At 43.5% G+C, this 25,588-nt stretch overlaps 1 protein-coding gene across 1 annotated transcript in view; it reads left to right on the forward strand.

Moving 5' to 3' along the window:
• The window catches only part of SEC14L5 (SEC14 like lipid binding 5), a 105,125-nt gene that overhangs the window by 77,105 nt on the left and 2,432 nt on the right, over positions 1-25,588 (forward strand). The window contains exons 7-14 of the mRNA XM_082260011.1: positions 2,446-2,635; positions 6,412-6,500; positions 8,553-8,623; positions 10,962-11,133; positions 13,504-13,638; positions 17,729-17,866; positions 22,821-23,075; positions 24,995-25,167. Coding sequence (XP_082116137.1) covers positions 2,446-2,635; positions 6,412-6,500; positions 8,553-8,623; positions 10,962-11,133; positions 13,504-13,638; positions 17,729-17,866; positions 22,821-23,075; positions 24,995-25,167 — 1,223 coding nt within the window. The remainder of the gene's footprint in view (positions 1-2,445; positions 2,636-6,411; positions 6,501-8,552; positions 8,624-10,961; positions 11,134-13,503; positions 13,639-17,728; positions 17,867-22,820; positions 23,076-24,994; positions 25,168-25,588) is intronic.

Genomic DNA, 25,588 nt, shown 5'->3' on the forward strand with positions numbered 1-25,588 from the left:
GGGGTCATTATTTCCAGTGACCACAAGTGTAAGGAGCATTCTTCCCACTGACCCTCACACTAATGTATCATGAGTTGTAGCTACAGTCATTTTTAGCAGGGGTTCCTTAAGATTGGAAAGTAATTTTAAGGGTTCCCCTGTGTTAAAAAGTTTTGGAAAATCTTTAGAAACAGAATCGACCCCCATCAATTGCTTTGCAGTTGACTAAGGTTGAATAATATAAACATAATGGAGGATCTTATCTATTGTGATGGAGGTACTCATGAAAAGTTTTAAAGAAGTGGTTTTATTGGCATGAATTTACAATCTCTGCGGTATATAAATCTATTTTAAACCAATCTGAGACCCATTCTGCTTCAGGAAACCAATTGTGACACTGAATAGAAGAGATTAAGCTCATTTTCTACTTACCCCCCCATATTTATAACTTTTTTTTTGCTTTGCTCCCTCTTTTTAGCAACAGTGTTATTTAAACATACATTTTGATGGCTCTACCCTTAAAATAATATTGGTTCTGGTAAATGCTGAACACTGAAGTTCTTTCATCTTTTTATGATATCCTATACTCTACATCCGTGGCGGTGTTCCCCTTACAGTGACCACAAACTTCATATTAATTTATTTTGGACATCTTTACTATGTTTTCATGCTTGTGTTCTGGAATGTGGATTGTACCGCAAACAATTTCAGAAAAATGATCCTGAGCACACCAGGACCTAGTATGGTCAAATTCTCTTTTCTAAAGAACTATGAAATATATATATTTTTTTTTTGTTAGTTTCAATAGTTTTTATTAGTTTTAGTGGTACAGCAAGAATAAAACAATCAAACAATTCTGCAATGACAATGGTCGCAACATGCTGCATAGATAAGTAGTCATAAAATAACAAGTGTTGATCAGTGTAGAACAGTCCAACATAACAATTTTAGTGCATAGGTACATTGTCAAACATCAGGTAAATAGGTGGACATCCCCGCCCTAGGCACCCCAATGGGACCAAACTGTGTCCCAGGAGGGGGATGCCCCATCAACAGTTAGGAACCTAAAGCCCCGTACACACGTACCGATCGTCGGCTGAACGATCGGCCGTCTTTTGTCCCCGGGCTGTCGTGTCTGTTGAAAACTGCAAAAGACTGCACATGAATTTTGTCGGCCAACAGCAGCCGACTGCAGAAGTGATGTCATGTGATGGTTAACTTTCCGTGTGTTTTTTCTTTTCTGAGCATGCCCAGTCTTGCAAATCTGCTGTCTGTCAGCCGAATTCTGTACTGACTGGCGAACAATCGGCCGTTCTGGTGTCGGCCTACAAAAATTTTAATGCTTGCACAACAGATTCTGTTCGGCCGAAAGTGCGCTGTCGGCTGTCGGAAGCATCATACTAACAAGCCTACAATCGGCCGATCGGTCGTCGGCCGAATCTTTTCGGCCGACAATCTGCACGTGTGTACGGGCCTTAAGTCTCAAACGACATGCGGACTGCCATTAGTGAGCGAATCCGTGCTTCAAGAACTATGAAATATTGACCTTTTTAGAACTATTTTGACAAACTAAGGACTTGCCTTGAGGATGTTTAAGTGAACCCTGCCATGAACTTATTTTGACAAACCCAGAATTTGGTATGACATATTATGATAAAGCATAGCTATTTTCTGAAGCTCTGTTGATGGCCAGTCATTGATGAGCCATGGGTGCACCATGATCTATGCTGACGCATTCAGACCTAATATACTGATGTATGGGCAGGTCCTTAACCATTCTAAAGAACAATGGCTATCACCTGTCCAAACTTATCTTGAAAAACCAAGACTTTCCCCTGAGATTTTTTGGTAAATGAAACATATTCACTCCCGGATGACCCATTGGATCCACAAGACTTATACTGAGAGACTTCTGAAGCTATAGGACATATGTATTGAACGATGGTATTGCTCTAATACTTTTTGCCTATTTAGCTCAGTCGTCAACCCATCCTGACTGCCTTTGTGTACACTAGCTGACTGAGATGCCTCTGAGAGCCTTTCAAGTTGTTTTTGCTTTGGCATGTATAGATTACAAAAACCTAAAAACTATCAGTGTATACAACCCCTTATTGTGATGAATCCCCAACGTGTCCCAACTTACATTGGTGGACTCGATGAATCAGGGATACATCCTGATGTTGATGAACTGTGATTGTGATATAACTTATAACCATAAAAACACCTTGATCTATTCTGTTCACCATGGGCCCAACTAGTCCTATTTTAGTGATCCCGGATGATGTCCACACCTGGTCTGATGACTTACAGCAGTGTACTGATATTTCTATGTGGTCCATTTTCCTGATTGATCGAAGGTTAATAACTTATGATCAAGTTTGAGCCCACAGTATTTAGCAGCCCTTATACATTTGTAAAGGCTTGTGAAGTCTACGTTTCGTCATTATGCAATATCTTTTTGTGCAGATACCTAAAGATGAGCACATTTTGCGCTTCCTCCGCGCTCGAGACTTCAACTTTGAGAAAACTCGGGAGATGCTATTTCAGTCTCTGTCCTGGCGCAAGCAATACCAAGTGGACTATATCCTACAGACATGGCACCCGCCACCCATCCTGAAGGAGTACTATGCTGGGGGGTGGCATTATCACGATAAAGGTCAGTTCTAATGTCTTAGTCTCTTGTGTGCTACAGAAGGCAACTTCCTTAACAACAAAAAATGATAGGTCAACTACACTCTAAAGCAGGGGTCTTCAAACTACGGCCCTCTAGATGTTCAGGAACTACAACTCCCATCATGCCTAGTCATGTCTGTGAATGTCAGAGTTTTACAATACCTCATGGGAGGTGTAGTTCCACAACAGCTGGAGGGCCGTAGTTTGAGGATCCCTGCTCTAAAGCATCTTTTAGGGTTTTTTGTTATGTTTTATGTGGGGACCAGTGGATTGAGTTACCCAATGACTTTTTGCAGTGCTCTGAGACTCCAGTAATGAGTATTCCTTGCAGTCACTTGTGTCCCCCATTAACCACTTAAGCCCCGGAAGATTTTACCCCCTTTCTGACCAGGGGGTATTTTGCGATTCGGTGTGACTTTAACGGACAATTGCGCGGTCGTGCGACGCTGTACCTAAACTAATTTGACGTCCTTTTTTTTCCCACAAATAGAGCTTTCTTTTGGTGGTATTTGATCACCTGTGCGGTTTTTTGATGCGCTATAATCAAAAAAAGAGCGACAATTTTGCAAAAATAAGAATATTTTTCACATTTTTTTATATGAAATTCCCCCCCAAAAAAAAATTTAAAAATCTAAATTTTTTTACAATTTTGACCAATTTGTTTTATGCTACCTATGTTTGGTAAAAAAATCACAATAAGCGTATTTTGATTGGTTTGTGCAAAAGTTATTGCGTTTTCTAACTAAGGGAAAGATTTTTGTCATTTTTGTTGTTTTTTTTTTTTAACGAGTAATGGCGGCCATCTGCAATTTTTTTTTGCGGGATTGTGGCGAACAGATTGGACCATTGACTGACATTTTTGACACTTTTGGGGGTACCAGTGACATAACTATAGTAATCAGTGCTAAACATATGCACTGTTACTGTAAAAATGACACTGGCAGGGAAGGGGTTAACTTTATTAGAGATGCAGTGACTATGTGTGTCCCTAGGGGCGTGCTTCTTACTGTGCAGGGATGTGGCTGTGTGTGTAACAGCACAGATCAACGATCCTACATAGCAGGACCGTTAGATCAGTGCTTTTACACAGGGAAGAATGACAGGCGGCTTTGTTAACATTAGCCGCCTGCCTTTCTCCATTCACAGCGGACGATCGCGAGTGACCGGCGGACATCGGGTCCACCGGTCACACGCACGGAGGTGTCCTTGAACGAGCCTAGGTGGGAGCGCGGCTCCAGCGGCGCGCGCTCGCCCGCTATTGGCTCCCAGGCTAGTGACTTACCGGTACGTCACTTTGCCTGGCCGGGGCTGACCGCCGCAGTATATGGACTTGCGGCGGTCGGAAACCGGTTAAAGGTTACTTGACCTTAAAAGCAAAAGTATAGGCAGATATACATACCCCCATTTACCCCAATTATGTTTAATTGAAGTGTTACTAAACCCACAACAATAAAATCTGTCTATAGATGCAGAATAGCATGCTTGTTATACTAACTGTGTAACCTAAGTGATTAATCCTCAGCATTGTGTAAAAAGGCTGTGTGATCCTGTATGCACAGATCCTCCCCCTCCTGCACTTTCACTCTGGGCAAGTTCAGATAAAACACAGTAAGTGTAGTTCAGCTGCATATGCTCAGTTTGGTCTCTATTGTTGGAGGGAACACTTCTTGGTTTTAGCAGAGCTATTCAGGTCACATGGTATTAACATCACACATTTGGGCGTGTAAACAGATCCTAAATGACAGCCCAGTCCCTCCCTCCTCCTCCATGCCCCGTAACTAAAAAAGAACACAGTGGGTGGGATGCACATCTTGATTGATGGATGATACACCTCCCATAAAAGGATGAGGACACAGGCTATAGAGGATTTCAAGAGGCAGCAAAATCACCTCCTACATGAACACTCTGGACTCGGGTGGACCCTGCAGAGTATCACGTGACCATGGTATACAGATCAGCTAACAAGGTATATAGTTGCAGTATTTTAATGTAAAAAGATTATTTATAAGCTGTGGGCAGTGCGGGAGAGCTGATGAACATTTTTTATATTACTGGGTTTAGTAACATTTTAAAACATCCTCAGAAGTATTTTAAATAGCACCTGAAAGTTTGTATGTAGACAAACAAAAAAAGTACCACTCTAATGCTCCTTATCATTGATATCAGCCAACATGACAGGTAATGAACCATTCACTACAGAAGAATGTCAACCGATCGCACGCTAGACTCCGACTCACTGTGACCAAAACTGAACCAGGTAACTTAAGATGGCTTCAACTCTGTCCAGCTGCAGGAGAGGTCCCTCCGACACTTTTCGCCCCCTAGTAGGCGTAATTGTTGAGGCCCCAATAGTTAAGCCCACTAGGATGTGAAACACAATCTGAGTGACCTCTCCTGCGGGTGGAGGGCAGAGCTGAAGCCATCTTACATCACCTGGTCTCGTTTTGGTCACAGTCGGCATCCAGTGTGCGATCAGTTGCCAGTTTTCTTCACCTGAAAGTCTGTCTTTATATTAGCCTCCTGTAGTTACCTGCACTGCTTGATTTAGGATGGGGGAGCGTGGTACAACACTGTCAGCCATTCAGCCTTTACTACATTGCATAGTATACTGGATGATAGGAGGAGGGGAGAGAATTGACCTCATAAGCGTGTTACTGCTCCTTCACTATCCAATCACAGGCTGAGTTGGTCCTTAGCCAAATTTTATAACTGTAACCGCAGTAGGGAAAAGTGGGGTTAGAACCTGGATGTGCTATCAGAGATATCCAAATTGGAAAACTTGCTGAGAATACATAAACTCTTTCTGCAGCCAAGGCCGTTTACACTTATTTCACTGTTCACATGTTTTAGTTATGAATTTAGTCGTTTAATGTTTTTGGAGTAATTCAGTAATTCAGCATACACAAATTATTAATTCCCGGTAAACATATTCGGTCTATTTTTGTACTTTGTATTAATAGAATGGCCAAAGCAACAGGTCCACTTATTCGCTAGCCCCACCAGCTGCTTATATTTACATTTACTATACTCCTGAGAAAAGGGAACCAATGCCATTTTTTATTATTTTGTTGTTTTATTTGTGGAACTCTAACGCCCCTCCCAAAATCCCACACTCCTCCATTCAGTACTATGTTGTTTTGAAGCCAAACTCCAGGATTTATCCACAACCTGCCTTCCTCTTTTCCAGAAGCCCGCCCCTGTCACCTCTTATTTAAGAAAGGTTGCAGGTCTTTTCCTTTTTGCACCCTCCTACTGGTAAAGCACACAAGGTGACCTTCCCTTGTGCCTACCCCTCAGCCTGGGAAGAGTGGTAAAATCCCAGTGGGGACGTAGACAGCAATAAAAACATTCTCCCGCAGTCTTCTAGTTAGTCCAGTGACCTCATGGTAGCTTCTTCTTCCTCCCTCGGTAGCGGCAAGAGGGTTACGGGCATCCTTTTATTTAAGCACTGCTTAATCCTAGAGTACCATGAGCCCAGCCTGTTTGATAATGTGCCCCCTAGGGGGCAAGTAAACAAAGACTGGGCTCACAAGAAATGGGCAGAATGATATGATGACTGTTCTGCCCAAAGTGGACTGCCAGTGCTAGGCTAAGGAGACAGTACTGGAGCATGGAAAGGGTAACTAGAAATTGGGAATTTATCTTTTTATATGGAGAAGGGATTCAAGGAAAACACATTTTTATTTTGAGTTCTACTTATAAAAGCTAAATATCCAGACTCCTCTCATGCTATCCCCATTGTATTTGTTTGTATTTCAGATGGCCGCCCCCTGTACATCCTACGCTTGGGACAAGTGGACACTAAAGGGCTACTAAAAGCTGTGGGAGAAGAGGCCATCTTGCGTCATGTAAGTACTTGACACTATGAAATCACATTCTCTTTAATAAAATAAGATTTTGTGATAAATAGGTTTTTTTTTGATGGTCAGATTGGAGGAAAAAACCTTTCCTGTACTTATAAGCCTAATGAAAATCAGTGGTGGCTGGTGCTCGGTAATTGGGGGGGGGGGGACCAATGCGCACCACCCCAGTCGGTCAGTCATTTGGCAGGCGACACATTCCTCCCCCGCAACACGTTTCCCCCCCCCCCCCCCCCCCACGGTCTGCCTCCTTACCTTCTTTTCCTGCTGTCCGAGCCGGGGAGCCATGTCCCAGCGTGTACCAGCGTCATACGTCATTGACTCCTACCTACGCGTTTCGTCATCGTATGACGTCATCAGGGGCGTGGCATGGTGGCCATCTTGTTGGCTTGAAAGGAGTGGCTCAAGAAGAAACACATTAAGGTCATAAAGTGGCCTACCAAGCCTCCAGACCTTTATCCTATAGAAAATTGTATGGAGGGAGCTGAAACTTCAAGTTGCCATGCGACAGCCAAGAAACCTTAAGGATTTACAGAAGATCTGTAAAGAAGAGTGGACCAAAATCCCTCCTGAGATGTGTGCAAATCTGGTCACCAACTACAAGGACCATCTTACCTCTGTGCTTGCTAACAAGACTTTCTTCACCAAGTACTAAGTCATGTTTTGCTTGGGGATCGAATATTTATTTTATTCACTGAACTGCAACTCAATTTATAATATTTGTATCATGTGTGATATTCTGTCTCTATCATTTTTAAATACACCTATGATTAAAGTTATAGACCCTTCATTTCTTTGTAAGTGGGAAAACTTTCAAAATCTACAGGGGATCAAATAATTATTTTCCCCACTGTATGTACATAATGTAAGAATGTCTCCTCTTCATACCGACGCGTTTCAGGATATGCAAAAGCATATTCTGTTTTTAGCTTAACGGCTGTATGAGATATTTCTCATTATTATTTAAACAATTATGCCATCTCTCTTCTACATCACCCCTGAAGAAAGAATTGAAACTCTTCCTGAAACGCGTTGGGATGAAGAGGAGACATTCTTACATTGTGCACATATCTGTACAATAAGTACTCATCCATTATCTTTCAACACTTTGTTGTAAATTCTGTACTGGTGTTACATATTTTAAATGATGTCATAAAATGTATGCTTTCATAGAACTTTCTCATTAGTTGGTGGTTAGTGGCCTTAAAAGTCCCATATCTGTCTGGGGTTCTTTTCCTCTTTCTATGCAATACTGGGATGTTGGCAACAATTTTATGGTCTTCTCTGGTGGAGTTTTTGGTTATTGCCAAAAGGTCCTTCTGCACCCAAGGGGTAAAAGGCCAGGGCAGGTCTTGCTTTTTTTGTGTCCCCCTATAGCTGAATCCCCAAAAGTGGCCTCTTTTTCTGCTTACCTCTAAGCCTGCCCCTGGAGAGAGTGAATATCCCCAGTGGGGAGTCACACAGCAAAAAAAGTCCACAGGGGCTCTAACCCTTCCAATCTATGCTAAACCGGAAAAAAGGTTGTTGTCAAAACATTTTTGTCCAAAACAGACTTTTGAACTTTTCTTACAGCTGAACTCTGGGATAAGCAAATTTTGTCTAAATTCATAAGTCATGGGTATTCCTCCTTGGATCTTGGTGAGCTTTGTGTATTTCTTCCAGATCTGTGCAGTAATCCAGTGTGAGACTTTCCTTCTGTAGAGAAACTTCCTGTAATGAAGACCACCCAGTGCTGCACTCTCTCCTTGTGCAGGGTGACTGGTCTTGTTTCTGCCCCCTCCTGTAGTCTTCTGCAGGAAGTCTGTAGTAGGTGGAGCCTGCTGGGTCCCTCCCACAGCTCTGTTCTCTGCACAGCACAGTGATGATGTCACTGCTCTATTTACAAGATAATATCTAGGTTTGCAATATTATTTGACTCACACAAAGTAGATTCATGTCCATTGTGAATATTGAGTATTTTCAATGAATGTTTTGGTGCTCGGAGTTCAGCTATAAAGCAAATATCTTTATTTCAGTTGCATGTTTTGTGTCCTGTGACAGGTTCTCTCTATCAGTGAGGAAGGTCAGAGGAGATGTGAGGAGAATACTCATCTGTTTGGCTCACCAATCAGGTCAGTGAACAGCATTATGTGTAACAGCCTCTCCTTGCTTTTGCTTATTTTGTTTAAAGAGGAAGTAAACCCTCCTCTGCAACTTTTACCTATAGGTGAGCCTATGATAAGGCTTACCTATAGGTACTGTAAATATCTCCTAAACATGTACCGTTTAGGAGATATTTACCTTACATGCAGCCAGTGACATCACTGGCGCATGCGCTCTGAAGGAACGGCCGCTGGTGCCGTTCCTTCAGAGCCCCGTGCCGTGACCGTCGGCTCCCGCGCGCGTGCGTGGGAGTGACGTCACTGCGGCTCTGGCCAATCAGATGGCCGGATGCCGCGATCCCGGAAGACGGGCGACTGAACATGTCGCCCGTCATACAGGTAAGCGGGCGGCAAGGCGGGGGCTCGTTCTAAGGTAAGTATTTCATAATGAGCTAGTATGCGATTATGTGTTTCTCTTTCAGGTTGAAAAAAAGAAAAAAAAAATTTGGGGTTTACAACCTCTTTAATTTATCATTATTTTCAGCAATGCAGCCAAACAGAGCTGAAATTAACATGGCTGAAAATAACCTCTGCTTTGGCAAAGGTTATTTTCCTTTATGTTGATTTTAGGTTATTATTGTAAACTTTAACAAAGTTTTTTTTTTTCATGTGACTTCTTTTATACCTTCATTTTTCTTATTGTATCCCTCGTACAAATTTCTAGATTCTGCCTTTAGTGGCAATCTGTATTGAGCAGTAAAGATGGCACCTTTTATAAAGAGCTGCTGAGATCACATTTTGCACCTTTTGTTACACTCGTCAGCCATAGAGGAACATTAGGGAGCAACCTCTGCAGCCCTAGTAAGTAGGTGTCAGGAATCAGCAGCAGGATGGCCAAACCTGTGTAGCTACACTCAGTAAACTGGAAACAGATCATATACTGTATATTTATTGTAAGATTTATTTACAGTGAAACAAAACCATCCAATTACCAGCAAAAAGCAAACATAAGAATATAAGTGAACCAAAAACCCAGTGACAGAATAACTAACTATTCAACATAACAAACAGGAAGCCTAACTAACAACTAAATTTAAACAAAATGGGGAGAACAGAAGAGCAGGGGAAAACCAGAGGTGCGGGGAGCAGATGGTAAGGGGGAAACCAAAACTGAGATCAGGAACATGGGGGAGCAGGTACAAGGCAGCAGGGTACAGGGAAGGAGCAGGATCAGGGTCCATAACGAACAGTATCTGGCAGCAGCAACACAATGGAGCAGGAGGCACTAGTAGGGGAGGACCTAAATACCCTCCCAGTAGTCAGCATTAAAGAGGAAGTAAACTCTTCCTATTTTTTTTTCTTTTTTTTCTTCCCCGCAAAGTAAATGCATAAAGTGCTAGTAGGCATCGTATACTAGAACATTATGTGACACTTACCTCCAAACTAAGCCCTCGTCATCCCTGCTGGCGGCCGCATCCATCTTCAGCCATCTTCCTTCCTGGTCTGCGGACTCCGGCTATGCTACTGGCTGGGAGCCGCGTGACATCACTCCCGCGCATGCACACGGTAGCTGCCGGCCGGTCATTGCACAGGGCTCTGAAGAAACGGCACGGGCGGCCATTTCTTCAGAGCGCCAATGACGTCATCAGCTGCATGAAATTTAAATAGCTCCTAAACGGTGCAAGTTTAGGAGATATTTACAGTACCTATAGGTAAGCCTTATAGGTACTGTGAGGCTTACCTATAGGTAAGCCTTACAGTACTTAAGACTTACCTATAGGTAAAAGTTAGTTTAAGGCTTACCTATAGGTAAAAGTTAGAAGAGTGGATTTACAACCACTTTAGGTGGAAACCGATTACTGGGATCTGCTGGCTGCTGGGGGACACGTGCTGGTGGACACCGAAACTACAACCTTCTGCTCTGAAAAGCACAGTGCCACCAGCAGATGATCCAGGTATTGGCAGTTGGAAGCAGAGCGGAAGCAAGGAAAGAAAGTACTGATCGTGGCTTGGAGCATACACAGGGCTAAGAACTCTCTCTTGCCCTGATGTTACCAAGCATCAGTGCTGTTATGGAGAACGATTCACATGCTTTCCATTATTGGAAATACCTAGTATTTCTCTGCTTCCAGCAGCTGAAAGGAGTGCGGGGGGCAAATGGAAGGTAAATATAAGCTTCTGGTGGGGCCTCATTTTGCATTGACATGTTCAATTTAAAGCCCAACTCTTGCATAAAGCAAATTCCAAAATGAATCTCATGTTTGGCCTTCTTTGTTACCGTGCTGTAAAGGTCAACAGAGCCATATATAGGTGAATTTTCCCTGGGTATATAGGTTAATAGACATTATGTCTACATGTCTTACCGCAGATCCTGGACCTGCCTTGTGGACCTGGAAGGGCTAAACATGAGACACCTCTGGAGGCCTGGTGTGAAGGCCTTACTCAGGATAATAGAGGTCGTTGAGGCCAATTACCCAGAAACGCTAGGAAGACTTCTGATTGTACGGGCTCCGCGAGTCTTTCCAGTTCTGTGGACGCTGGTGAGTGGAGGAAAGGTTGTCCTGCTTTAATTTATCCCTTTGCATTAAGCATATCTATAGCCATTTTTTTTTCTTTTTTTACATTTGGTATGGATTTGAGTATGGTTAGAACTTCTGCTGAGTTTTTTTGCTATCTGTACGCAATCGGGGAGATTTCTCCTAGATTCGTAACAAGAAGTAAGAGGAAATTTCCCCAAAGTGAGAGGAAATTCTCTTTTTAGAAAGCTGTCACCAAAACAACTGTCCCCATTGGAAGATTTCCACCTACTTCCTACCTTAGTGACAACTGTAAAGTTTTAGATTTTTCCATCACTTTGTGCCTGATGACAATGGTTAGCAGCTCAAATTGAGATGTCCCCAGAGGAGACACAGACAGCAATGAAAACCTGGTGAAGAAAGAGAGATGGCGGCACTGAATCCAGGATTTATTAAGTAATAACTCCACAAATTTGCGTGCAATAAATGTCTTGTGGTGTGATAGGCAGTGGGGGGGGGGCAGCTCATGTGAACTCAAGGTTCTGCAAGAACACTTTAGATCAAGGGCGTAACTACAGATCATGGGCCCCGCAAAGCAAAATTTGATGGGGGGGTCCTCCGGTGACCTCTTTTTGTGGCGCCTGGCAGGGTCAACTGATCTTAACCATAAAGCATATAAATCAGGAACAGGCAGCAGGATAGGTATCAGCAAAGTCAGTACATTACAAGGGACCAGTGCTGTGGATAGAGGTTGTCAGGGAATTAACTTTAACCTTATTAGTAGCAATATTACCCATCATTTTTTATATGATTACATTATTGTTAGTGCTCCTGCACACAATTGCCCCAATATCCCAATACAAACGTCTTTAAACTCTGGCTTTCTTGTAGAACTATATACACAGTTATTTTCAGAGTATTTGGAGTAGAAGCCCTAAAGGGCTTTATTGCCCTCATGAACTTTATTGGCATTCCAGCTTTAGTCCGTAGGGTTCAATATTGAGTTGGCCCACCCTTTGCAGCTATAACAGCTTCAACTCTTCTGGGAAGGCTGTCCACAAGGTTTAGGAGTGTGTCTATGGAAATGTTTGACCATTCTTCCAGAAGCACATTTGTAAGGTCAGGCACTGATGTTGGATGAGGAGGCCTGGCTCGCAGTCTGCACTCTAATTCACCCCAAGGGTTTTCTATTGGGTTGAGGTCAGAACAGTCAAGTTTCTCCACCCCACACTCGCTCTTTCATGTCTTTATGGACCTTGCTTTCTGCACAGTCATGTTGGAACAGGAAGGGGTCATTCACAAACTGTTCCCACAAAGCTGGGAGCATGAAATTGTCCAAAATGTCTTGGTATGCTGATGTCCCACTGGATCTGAGGGGCCAAGCCCAACCCCTCAAATACAATCCTACACCAAAATCCCCACTCCACCAAATGAGTTGGACCAGTGCACAAAGCAAGGTCCGTAAAGACATGGATGAGTGAGTTTGGGGTGGAGGAACATGACTGGCCTGCCCAGAGTCCTGACCTCAACCCAATCAAACACCTTTGGGATGAATTTGTGCGCAGACTGCGAGCCAGGCTTTCTCTCCAACATCAGTGCTGACTTCACAAATGCGCTTTTGGAAGAATGGTCAAACATTCCCATAGACACACTCTTAAACTTTGTGGACAACCTTCCCAGAAGAGTTGAAGCTGTTATAGCTGCAAAGGGTGGTCCAACTCAATATTGAACCCTACGGACTAAGACTGGGATGCCATTAAAGTTCATTTTCGTGTAAAGGCAGGTGTCCCAATACTTTTGGTAATATAGTGTATCTTTGCTGCTAAAACAGCTGAGCAAATTCTCCTAACTACAGATATTAAACAAAGGAGGGGTCTGTGACTAGTAATGATCCTGATGACTTTTAGCCTGCAGTCCATGCCACAACATCCTACCTAAGGGGGCCCCTTCCCAGCTCTAGGCCCTATAGCAGGCTGCTTTGGCTATAGTTACACCGCTGTTCTAGATTGGTAGACACAAAAATTGGAGCACCGCACCTAAACTGAGAATCCAAATATAAGGTTTTTTTTCCAATAAAAGAGATCAGTATATTTCTCCAATGTTGGCCAACACGTTTCGGGGGTTCAAAAGTCATCCCCTTCATCTGGGTTGGGCTATACCAATGTAAGTGTAGTAGATCGGACTCGTACCATAGGTGGTGGAGTGAATAAAATAGTAACAATGAAGAGTGTTTGCACACCCTCACAGCAGCCGGTTCTGTTAGTAACTGAAATTAAAACCCAGCAGAGATTTTAATATTTCCCTCCTGAGTGAAAAAGAAATGCTTTGGCTAATGATGTACCTAGTTTGGGCTTGTTGCCTTCACATGATTTCTGAATACAAATTATTTTCTAGATCAGTCCATTCATCAATGAGAACTCCAGAAAAAAATTCCTGATCTACAGCGGCAACAACTATCAGGGTCCAGGGGGAATCGCCGACTACGTGGACAAGGAGATCATCCCAGATTTCCTCGGAGGAGAGTGTGTGGTAGGAATCTACAAACTGATTTTTTTTAACACCAGATTTCTAGTATGCCAGTTACAACTATGACGATAGAACTGAAAAAAGAGTATTGCCCATACCTTGCAAAATTCTTATAGTTTTTGGAGAAAAAAAATGTCCATCTTTATGTAAAAATGATTTCTGACTTTGGGGTCCACATGGTTCTACCAGTCACTGACATGCAGCAAATTTTAAACAAGCAACAAGTCTGTTTGAATTTATTTCTTCTCTGCACCTGACTGCAAGTAGCTATGGACTATCCAAAAATGGATGCAAACAATAGTTGGTGGACCCATGCAAATTTACCTCTCCCGTCCCAATAACTTGTCCCATTGGTCCCCATACCCTCCTTTATAGATGCCATGGTTTCCATGAAATTCAATGATGATGACCTACAAGTTTGACACAGTGGTATGCAGTTTGGAATAAATAGCTGTATAATATTAGGCCGCAACTATAGTGTATATCAGTGATTTCTTGGTTGTCCCAGGAGCAAAAAAGAATGATTTTCACCATTCTACCCACTACCCTAAAATGGGGAATAAACCCTGTATCTATATCGTACAGTACAGGACACAGGCAGAGTATTTTATTCTTACACATAGGGTTAGAGGCATGTATGTACTTTCAGGTGATTTGACACTGGCAATGCTTTATAGCAGGGGTCTCAAAACCTTCTGAACAAAGGACCAGTTTACTGTCTTTCTGATTTTGAGGGGGCCAGACTGTGGATAGTGGGAGTAGAAAATACCCTGGTATCAATGGGAGTAAAGAATGCACCATCATTGGTATTAGTGAGAGGAATTTTGCCACATTGTTGGTATTAGGGGAAGAAATAGTGCCCCATCATTGGTGTCTTTGGGAAGAATAGTACCCCATTGTTTGCATCAGGGGGAAGGAATAGTGCCTCATCATTGGTGTCAATGGGGAGAATAGGGCCCTACAGTTGGTGTTAGTGGGAGGAATAGTGCCCCATCATTGGTGTCAGTGGGAGGAATAGTGCCCCATCATTGGTGTCAGTGGGAGAAATAGTGCCCCATCATTGGTGTCAGTGGGAGGAATAGTGCCCCATCATTGGTGTCAGTGGGAGAAATTTTACCCCATCATTGGTGTCAGTAGGAGGAATAGTGCCCCATCGTTGGTGTCAGTGGGAGGAATAGTGCCCCAACATTGGTGTCAGTAGGAGGAATACTGCCCCAACATTGGTGTCAGTGGGAGGAATAGTGCCCCATCATTGGTGTCAGTGGGAGGAATAGTGCCCCATCATTGGTGTCAGTAGGAGGAATAGTGCCCCATCATTGGTGTCAGTGGGAGGAATAGTGCCTCATCATTGGTGTCAATGGGAAGAATAGGGCCCTGCAGTTGGTGTCAGTGGGAGGAATAGTGCCCCATCATTGGTGTCAGTGGGAGGAATAGTGCCCCATCATTGGTGTCAGTGGGAGGAATAGTGCCCCAACATTGGTGTCAGTAGGAGGAATAGTGCCCCATCATTGGTGTCAGTGGGAGGAATAGTGCCTCATCATTGGTGTCAATGGGAAGAATAGGGCCCTGCAGTTGGTGTTAGTGGGAGGAAAAGGGTCCCATCATTGGTGTCAATAGGAAGAAAAGTAAACCCATTTTCGGGGTCAGTCAAGGAATAGTACCCTATTGGTGGGGACAGTGACAGGAATTATGCCATGTATCAGTGGGAGAAATAGTGTCCCAAGGGCCTAATAAAAGCAAGCAAAGGGCCACATCCAGCCCCTGGACCGCATTTTAAAGACTCCTTCTTTAGAGGACATGCCCCTGGATAAACTAAAACAAGTGTAATCTGGCGCTAATAGGGAACCAATTCAGATGTTAAACCAAATGTCCAAACATATAGATAATATAGTCCTGTGGCTCCTTATAGGACGAGCAGAAAAGTCCACAGATGCAGGGCTGGCCTCGTTGAGGGGAGTGGAAGCTGTGTGAGAAAGAGAACCGGGGCCACTGAGTGTAGACTGTTAGACAATTTATTAAGAACTTATAAGAATACAACTCACATGGGGATGATAAAAAACAGGAACATCACAGGAAAGGTACATCATGGGGATGTCAGTGGGAGTAGGGGCTTCATAAGCCCGTGCTGCAGCAGTCGACGATGCGCTCCAGTGTGAGTTCCACCCCTCGCTTTGAGCTTGTCCCTCATCCTACCATCCAGCCGGTCGGAACAGCCTTGCAAAGGGCAGTGACTGATGCAGCACGGGCTTATGACCCATTGACGTCCCTAGGTAGTACCTTTCCTGTGATATGCCTGTCTTTTATCATCTCCATGTGAGTTTTATTCTTATAAGTTCCTTAAAAAATTGTCTAACAGTCTACACTCAGAGGCGCCTGTTCTCTTTCTCATTTAACATGCCCCTGGATTCCTCCCCTTTAACCACTTAAGCCCCGGAAGATTTTACCCCCATTCCGACCAGGGGGTATTTTGCGATTCGGCACTGCGTGACTTTAACGGACAATTGCGCGGTCGTGCGACGCTGTACCTAAACGAATTTGGCGTCCTTTTTTTCCCACAAACAGAGCTTTCTTTTGGTGGTATTTGATCACCTGTGCGATTTTTTGATCACGCGCTATAAACAAAAAAAGAGCGTCAATTTTGCAAAAATAGCAATATTTTTCACATTTTTTTATATGAAATTCCCCAAAAAAAAATTAAAAAATCAAAATTTTTTTACTTTTTCGGCCAATTTGTTTTATGCTACCTATGTTTGGTAAAAAAAATCGCAAAAAGCGTATTTTGATTGGTTTGCGCAAAAGTTATTGCGTTTACTAACAAAGATAAAGATTTCTGTCATTTTTGTTGTTTTTTTTTTTAACGTGTAATGGCGGCGATCTGCGATTTTTTTTGCGGTACTGCGACATTGGGGCGGACAGATCGGACCCTTGACTGACATTTTTGACACTTTTGGGGTTACCAGTGACATTTCTACAGTAATCAGTGCTATATATATGCACTGTTACTGTAAAAATACACTGGTAGTGAAGGGGTTAACTTTATTTGGGAGGGAGGGGCTGTGTGTGTCCCTAGGGGCGTGCTTTCTACTGTGATTGGCTGGGGCTTGAGCTGTATGGACACTGATCAACGGATCTACATACTAGATCCGAGTGATCAGTGTCTTAACAGCAAGGAGAATGACAGGCAGCTTGTTTACACAAGCTGCCTGACATTCTCCCTCTCCCCCGCCGATCGCCGAGTGACCGGCGGACATCGGGTCACTCTGTAGGTCCTCAGTTTTGTGTTAGTGTCTGAAGATGATGGACCTTTTCTCATTGACCGAAAAATCATCCCTCGCCTTACTATCTTGTTAATTTCCTTTATTATTTTATCTTCTAATTCTTCAGCCAAACCTCAGCCTCTTCTCATGCCAACCTAGAAATAGTGTATATGGATGGGTGCAACCTCAGTAAAACCTTGGGAGCCGTACCAGGACCCTGTGCTATAGAGACGGCTTGTATTGTTGCTTCGGGCTCCAGATGCTGTGTGGGCCCTCACGTTGGTGCCAAGCCTGTTTCAGGCTTCTTGGTCATCATTAGTGCGAAGTATGGGATATCGTACCATCTGTGAAGTACAATAAGGGAAGTAACAAGGCAAAACAACTGAATGACTAAAATACCTTAAAATGAACTCCGCCTTCTCAAAGGTGTAGTCCACCCACCCACCTAAAGGTTATTGTTTGGTTAGACGTTAAGCCCAGTTAGCTTAGTCAGCCCATGGCTTCTTTTACACCTTAGATACTCCAACAGCAAGAACTCTGAAAAGACGCATATTAGGATTTTAACATCAATGTAGGAGCCTGTGTCAGGCTTTGGGCTTGTGTCAATGGCATCACTTTGACATCCATTTGAGACATTCAGAGATTATTCTGAATTTACTGACAGGTGCATTTGACCAATAGTTGGCTTCCTTGTGACCTGCAGTAGACCTCCTTCAAGCCAATTTTGCTTTCGCTTAGACTTGTATGAGAATGCTATACCCTGCTTGAAACAAACATAAGCCCATCTACACGAACCCTAATGGATTGATAACATAAGTGTTGGCTGTGTTTTGCAGTGTAACATTCCAGAAGGCGGACTGGTTCCCAAAACACTATACCAGTCAGATGACGAAACAGAAACGTCCGATCATATCCGATTGTGGACGGAGACCATCTACCACTCTGCCTATATCTACAAGGGAGCCCCGCACGAGGTTAGTGACCAAGAGAACATACACAACTGCCAACTGGGCTACAGAAACTCAACAAACCTCCGACCTGTCCATAGCAGTCAATCAGATGCAGCTTTCTTATCAACCACAATGGAAGAATGACAGCTGGAATCTGAATTGGTATATTGGTATGTGGTATGGAAGCCAAGTCCAATCGTCTTTAGGCACCACCAGCAAAAAAAGCATAAACAACCTATTGCATTATTTAAATGAAAATATATTACATGCATACTTGGAACAGATGTGTGTTAAAGCAGAACTCCAGCTAAACACAGATGAATTACATATAAGGCTCCTTTCACACTATCCTTCCGTCGGACGGACTCTGTTTTTCTCAGCCGGGGATCGAGCCGCCGATCCCCCGCTGAGCAGGAAGATGACAGCTGTGTCTCTGTGCTGTGTGCGGAGACACAGCTGTCAGTTCCCCATGCATCTCTATGGTGGAAATCGGATGGGAACGGACCGTCGGTCCGTTCTCATCCGATCCCATCCGCTGGACGGATGGAAAATAGGGTTTCCATCCGTCCAGATTTGACGGATCGGTTTGGGTGTCAGTGGACATGTCTCCACTGACATCCGATCCCCCATAGAGATGCATGGGGGACCGTTCAGATCCGCCAAAAAAAACGGACAGGCGGATCTGAACGGTCCGCCTGTGTGAAAGGGGACTAAGGGAGAATTTGTGGAAATGTCTGCAGCCCTTCCACACAGTACAGTCATGTCTAACAGCATAGAAGACCTGATTATTTTCTGTTTCAGTTAAAGCTGTAGTAAACGTGCATAATTAAAAAAAAAACAAAAAAAAAACGGTGCACGTTAAGAAGACATTCTTTGTACCTACAGGGTAAGCTTTATTATAAGCGTACCTATAAGTAAAGGGGCCAATGGGGGTGTACAACTACCACGTTAAGTAACACTTTACAGGTCTTATATCCTCCCGCAGCCTGTGACTAGACAATGAAAGGAGAAGTAGCAGACTGATGAACTGGTCTCCCTGTCACTCTGCTTTCTACTCCTATCAGCATGACCCATGTTAGCTCACAAGCACTGCAGCACAATTTTAGCTTATCATGTTTCTTCTCCCTCTCCCGACATGAGCTCTGTTGTACAGTGGTTCAGGGGTTTGCAAGAAGCTAATATCAGGTCATATTGGGGTACTTACACTTCTTGTATTAAAAAAAATAATAATTTTAACAAATGCCTAGCATCCTCAAGCACACTTACGCTAAGTTTCTTAAGATTTGGGAACCTTGGATTCAGTATGCCTTTCCCTCACTTTCTCCAGCTAGTGTTGGACATCTGTGACCAACCCACCTGACGATCCCGAGTCCATATTTCTATTGTCCCCCATCTCTCTTTTTCTCTTTTGTCCCCTCGCCTCCCTCCCTTTCCTTTTTTTTTCCTTCCGGGGCTCCCACCTCTTCTTCCTTTTTTCTTGGTTTCTTTATACTGCTATACTACACCATTATTAGGGAGTTACCTTGTCCAGGTTTGACATTTATATCCACGTGAATCCTAGGGGGACCTTGTTTCTCATTTGTTCATACTTATCAGACATAACCATTGTTACTGCCTTCTCTTTCTTTGGCGCTGTATAAAGCTTTATACTCATTTATGGTGTTATTCGAAGCCCCATGCGTAGGCAGATTGGATGCTTTATTGTTACTGCTTTAAATTGAACAAAAATTATTGTACCAGAAAAAAAAAAAATTATGATACAGAATGAATGAATGCAGAGCTGCATTCATTTTGTGTCCTTTATATTTGGAGTTCAGCTTAAACATATGTGCACCTTCACCTATGCAAGGGATGCCTCCTTTCATATACCAAGGGCAGGTAGCTTGTCTTTTCTCCCCCTGCCTGCTAGTTTGTCATTAAAAAAAATGTCAGTGTAGCACCCGCAATAGGGAACAGTTTATTGCTTTTCATGTGTAGCACCCTCCTAGGTAGGTGCTAGGCAAAAGCAACTTATGCTCCTTCTGCTTATCAGGGGAGCCTGATCTATTAGTTTAAAAATAATATAAAAGTGCAGCGCCTAAAGAAGGGTAATAATGTGCTAAGCAGATAAACCAATAGACACATTAATAAACCATCACAGTAAATGAGCATATAGTGTAAAGGCCCGTACACACGTAGCGATTGTCGGCCGTAAATATTCGGCCGCCGAACGATCGGCCGATTGTCGGCTTGTTAGTATGATGCTTCCGACAACCGACAGCGACTTTTCGGCCGAACAGAATCGTGTGTGCAGGCTATAAAGTTTTTGTTGGCCGTCACCAGAACGGCCGATTGTTCGCAAGTCAGTACAGAATTCGGCCGACAAACAGCAGATTAGCAAGACTGGGCATGCTCAGAGAAAAAAAAAGACACGGAAAGTTAACCATCACATGACATCACTTCTGCAGTCGGCTGTTGTTGGCCGACAAAATTAGTGTGCAGTCTTTAGCACTTTTCAGCCGACAGGACAGCACCGGACAAAAGACGGCCGATCGTTCGGCCGACATTCGGTACGTGTGTACGGGGCTTTACTATCATGAAAGAGTCCAAATGATGGAAACACAAAAGAAGACAGCCACTGGCGTCTCTAAATAGCTTGATGTGAACAGAGGAAGTGAAGAAAGGAAGCCGCTCCCAACATAGGATAATAATCCACCACTGTGCTCGATGTAAGTGCACTCTTACCAGACTGAGTGGACCCTCAAATTAATTAGCGGTCAAGCAGGCATGTGAAAATTCTCTCATGGCAGGAGAGCCTATAGGGAGCCAATCTTCAGTACATCCACTTCCCCAGTACGTTCAAAAGCCATGGAATTTAGCCCCTTCTTATATTTTCCAGGTCACCAAAACTCCGGTATATACCTCATAAAAGAAAGGGCTCTGATCGTGTAGTATGTATAGGCTTTTATTGCATAAAACAGAAGAATATTACTCACATGAAATGACACAGACATGTAAACAAAGATGGTTGCGGCTAGTGCGTGCTTGCGTGCGTCATGCTTGTCTGACGCGTTTCGTCATCACAGACATTATCAAAGGCATGGCTGGCGTCCGCAAGCACGCCTTAAATAGAATAACAACGAAGGGAAGCCTCATCTAGACCAATCAGAGGCCTCACGGAAGTGCACGGTAATTCACGGAGAGCTTGTGTTCCACCGCAAATGCCCGAGGCTGCATAACAAAACAGATAAGAAAAACTACCAGAGTGGAAAACGGAAAATAAAAACCACTACAATCGGTTTCAATAAAAAATTCCCCACTGTGTACACGTTCTATTTAAAGAAGCAGTACATTATAACCAGCTAGTGATCAATGCTATAATTAATACAGGTATCGATACCCGGAAATGCTAATCAGCGGGACTGTAAAGCCAAAGGGTGGAAATAAACTAATTATACCACCAAACGTTGAAAACTTAGCAATCCTTGCTGGAAAAAATCAATAGATAATGGCTTCATTAAATAATTAAACCAGTCCCCAGATCATGCAGGGCATAAAGACCTGAGGCTAAACACCATAGGATCTAGGTCCCTGCATGATAATCTGGATAAATTAGACAGAAACATTAGAGGCAACTCAGTGGGAAAGAGTTGTAAATAAAAAAGTTTTTAAACCCCTATTAGTTTGCCTGTTTCACTGGGTCTGAGGGAGTGTCCCCGCTGCATCCAATGAGGGAGCTTGTTGGACAGTGGAGGAAACCCAGCCAGTGACACATTGTCTTTTGTGGGAGTCCCAGTGGGAGGGCATTCTTGCAGTGCATCCTGGGATTGCTCATAAAAGTGGAGTGGACATGTGACAGGACGTCTTTGGCGGGAAGCAGAGTCCCAGGAGGAGGCTGACGGCTGTCTCTCCTCCTGCTGTGTATGAGGAAAGTGGTCATAGGCGGTCGGCCTAGTGAACCAGGTGTGGAACTGAGCTGCAGAGGATCCAGTAAAGCTGACAGTGGAGCTGCTGGAAGAGTTTTCCGAGAAAAACAGTGTCAGTGAGTACCAGGGGACTTGCCAAGAGGGTCTGCCCAGGAAGGGGGACCACTCCAGTGAAGTCAGAGGATCAAGGGGTCAGTTCACACAGTGTCAGAGTAAAGGGGGTGCCGTGTAAAATCCTGAAGAGTAGGGACAAAAAGGGAGTGCCAAGTAGGACCCTGAAGAGTGATTCACAGTGCAGTACAGTTCATTTAATTCTTCGCTAAAGTGGCAAGGTGAAGCAGCGGCCTTGCCGCATTCATTGTTAACCAGAAGTCCCAGCAATTGTGCATAGTTTTTCAATTGTAGTATCCCACTCATCCCTTCTTCCATCCCAGTTCTCAAATAAAACAACAAAAACCAAAACCCCTGGACTGTTTTCTGACTGAACCAAGCACTTAGAATATGCTATATTGTCAAGTCGTTGCTATGGGTAACCCAGGGGAATCCGGAACCAGCGGCACCCAAGGGAGTAGTGCTACACATGAAATTACACCAATTCTAATCCCAGAGAAGCATATGTCTCCTGCAAAATGATGCAAAGGGAGATACTGTCTCTGTAGCGTGAGCTGTAGTCACTTGTTCCACTCACCTGATGGACAGAAGTGGTGTACACTCACCTGATGGACAGAAGTGGTGCACACTCAGCTTAGTACACCCCTCACCAAGTCCTAATATCAGGAGCTCCATTTATTTCCACAGCACCATAAATGTGTATGGGTACAATTGTGTATTCCGAACTTCATAATTGTACACAGGACAATCTAAATGTAACACACTGACCACATTTTGGGACAAGTACAGTCAATGTGAATCACTCGAGCCGGGACATTGTCCACTCCTTATAGATAGCCTAAATATTGGCAATGAGGTCTAAAAAAATCCAACGTGACTGATAAATGTTTTGTGTGTGGGCACTTTTACAACAACCTCTTGTCCGGTCTCAAGCATTTTCTCGTTGTGCCTTCTTCCCGCAGATACCAGCGGAGATTCAGGAGGTGGAGTCTGTTATCACCTGGGACTTTGATGTGCTCCGCGGAGATGTGGTGTTCAGCCTCTTCCACTCAAAGATGGTCCCAGTGACCCATCAGAAGGACTCCTCCTCTTCCTCGGTCCCTTCTACCGCCAGCGCCAGCAATAACGTTCAGCTGATTGACAAGAACTGGGTGCTGGGAGTGGACTACAGCTGGGTTGAGGCTCCACTCGTCTGCAAAGAAGGAGAGAGTATCCAGGTATGTCACCTCCTAACCTGTCATGAGTGTTTCTGACATAAATGTGTAGGTAGGGAAGAGACACGTCCACCAAGCCTCAAACAAACGCAGACATTTTGGTCAATAGAAACGCAAAACAAAATCCTTGGGAGAGCCCATATAATGGCGGTAAGGTCTCACGCTTCGTTTGTTACTAATGTCTCCTAGCCTTCTGCACTCCCCATAGAATAAAAAAATACAAAACAAAAAATGAATCTGCCAAATCTTTAAACCGGCTTTAGATATATGTAGATTAAACAGATCACCTTTAACCACTTGCCAACTGCCGCACGACTATTTACTGCGGCAGTCTGGCTCTCCTGGGCAAACCGACGTAGGGCTACGTCGCTCGCCCAGGAGCCTCTAGGGGGCATTCGCGTGTCGCCGGAGGCGCGCTCATGCCCCCGCACATCCCCGCACGAGTGACCGGCGGCTCCGATGTCTGCCGGTCACTCGCGATCTCCCGCTGGAGAGGGAGAAAGGCAGGCGGCTGATGTAAACAAAGCCGCCTGTCATTCTCCCTGGTGTAACTTCAAAGACTATATGATCCTGCTATGTAGGATCGTATGTCTCTGTTGTTACATCACAAGCCACGCCCCTTTACAGTTAGAATCACGCCCCTAGGGACACACTTAACCCCATGATCACTAATAAAGTTAACCCCTTCACTGCCAGTGTCATTTTTACAGTAACAGTGCATATTTATAGCACTGATTACTGTAGTAATGTCACTGGTAACCCCAAAAGTGTCAAAAATGTTAGTCAGGGGTCCGATCTGTCCGCCGCAATGTCACAGTCCCGCAAAAAAAAAATCGCAGATCGCCGCCATTACTAGTTAAAAACAAAAAAAACAATAAAAATGACATAAATCTTTCCCTTAGTTGGTAAACGCAAAAACTTTTGCGCAAACCAATCAAAATACGCTTATTGCGATTTTTTTTTACCAGAAATATGTAGCAGAAAACAAATTGGCCTAAAATGTTAAAAAAGTTTGATTTTTACATTTTTTTGGGAATTTCATAAAAAAAATGTGAAAAATATTGTTATTTTTTCAAAATTTATGCTCTTTTTTTGTTTATAGCGCAAAAAATAAAAATTGCACAGGTAATCAAATACCACCAAAAGAAAGCGTGTCAATTTTATTTGGATGTCAATTTCATTTGGGTACAGCGTCGCACGACCGCACAATTGTCCGTTAAAGTCATGCAGTGCCGAATCGCAAAATAGGCCCTGGTCTTTGAGCAGGAAAATCCTCCGGGGCTTAAGTGGTTAGGTTATTTTTCATTACCAAACCTAAAGAGGCCTAGCTTTTTACCTGATGCCATATCATACTAACACTAGTTACTAAGGAATCCTGAGTGATTACAATTATTATTAATATTATAAAACCGCGCCAACATTTTGCGCAGCATTTAAATATAATTTCTGCTTAAAGCAGAACTACACTGTGTCTGAGTACCACAAACCAAAAATACTATTTAATTCATTTTTTATATTTAAAGCAAACTCCCCCATTCCATTCATGTCTCCATGCTTTATTTTAAGAAATCACTTTGAAACAGCCCCCCCGGCATCTTGAATAAGGGCAGAGGATTCATGTAGTGTACTTCCTGTAATCCATTTGCCCTTAGCTCAGGCATGCAGGCAGGAGGGTGTGCTTAGCTGAGAAAATCTGAAGACTCCTGGGATGTATGACATAATTTGCCTAGGCATGGAAACCAGGTAAGAACTGAAGAAATGTGAAAAAAAAAATGAAAACAAGTAAGTATAATATACCTTCATATCTATTTAACTAGGATAGTAAAATAGTCAATGTTGATTGAGAGGTTCTTAAGTTCCATTTTAAGAATTATTTCTGCTGCCCCTGTTCAAGAAGACCCAAACCTTTCTTGTCTTGCTAGGGTTCTCATGTGACTCGCTGGCCCGGGTTCTACATCCTGCAGTGGAAGATGCACAGCTCATCGTCTGGCTCCAGCATTGCCCGAGTAGATGATGTTCTGGCCTCACTTCAGGTCTCCAGTAACAAGTGTAAAGTCTTGTATTACTTCGAGGTTCTGGCATCAGAGGACTTCAGGTATGATAGTGTTCCATTTCAAAGGATAGTGGAGCTTTAGTAAGAAAATTACTTAAATGAAACCCATGCAGAGAAAAAGCAGCAAATCCACTTTAATGGCAGCCTTACCAGCAAAACATACCTTTTCTTTGCTCCTTCATGCACTGTTCAGCTGCTGGGAGAGAGGACACGCTTGGTACTTTCAAGTATGCACAGCTTGTGACTCACTTCTTCCTGCCCACATGACAGTTCTGTTGCTTGGTGATTAGCCCCTCAGGCACCAGCACCCAGTGCTGTCACATAGGAGATGGAGAGAGAGTCCTCAGCCCTATGTAAGCTCTAAGTCTTTATTTTGAGCTTACACAGTTGTATTTTTTCACTTTTACAAGCAAATTTTGCAGCAGAGAAGCAAACGGAAGGAATGTAGTCCAGTTGATAATGT

This window comes from Pelophylax lessonae, assembly GCF_965119305.1.
Source record: "Pelophylax lessonae genome assembly, chromosome: 6".
Classification (NCBI taxonomy): Eukaryota; Metazoa; Chordata; class Amphibia; order Anura; family Ranidae; genus Pelophylax; species Pelophylax lessonae.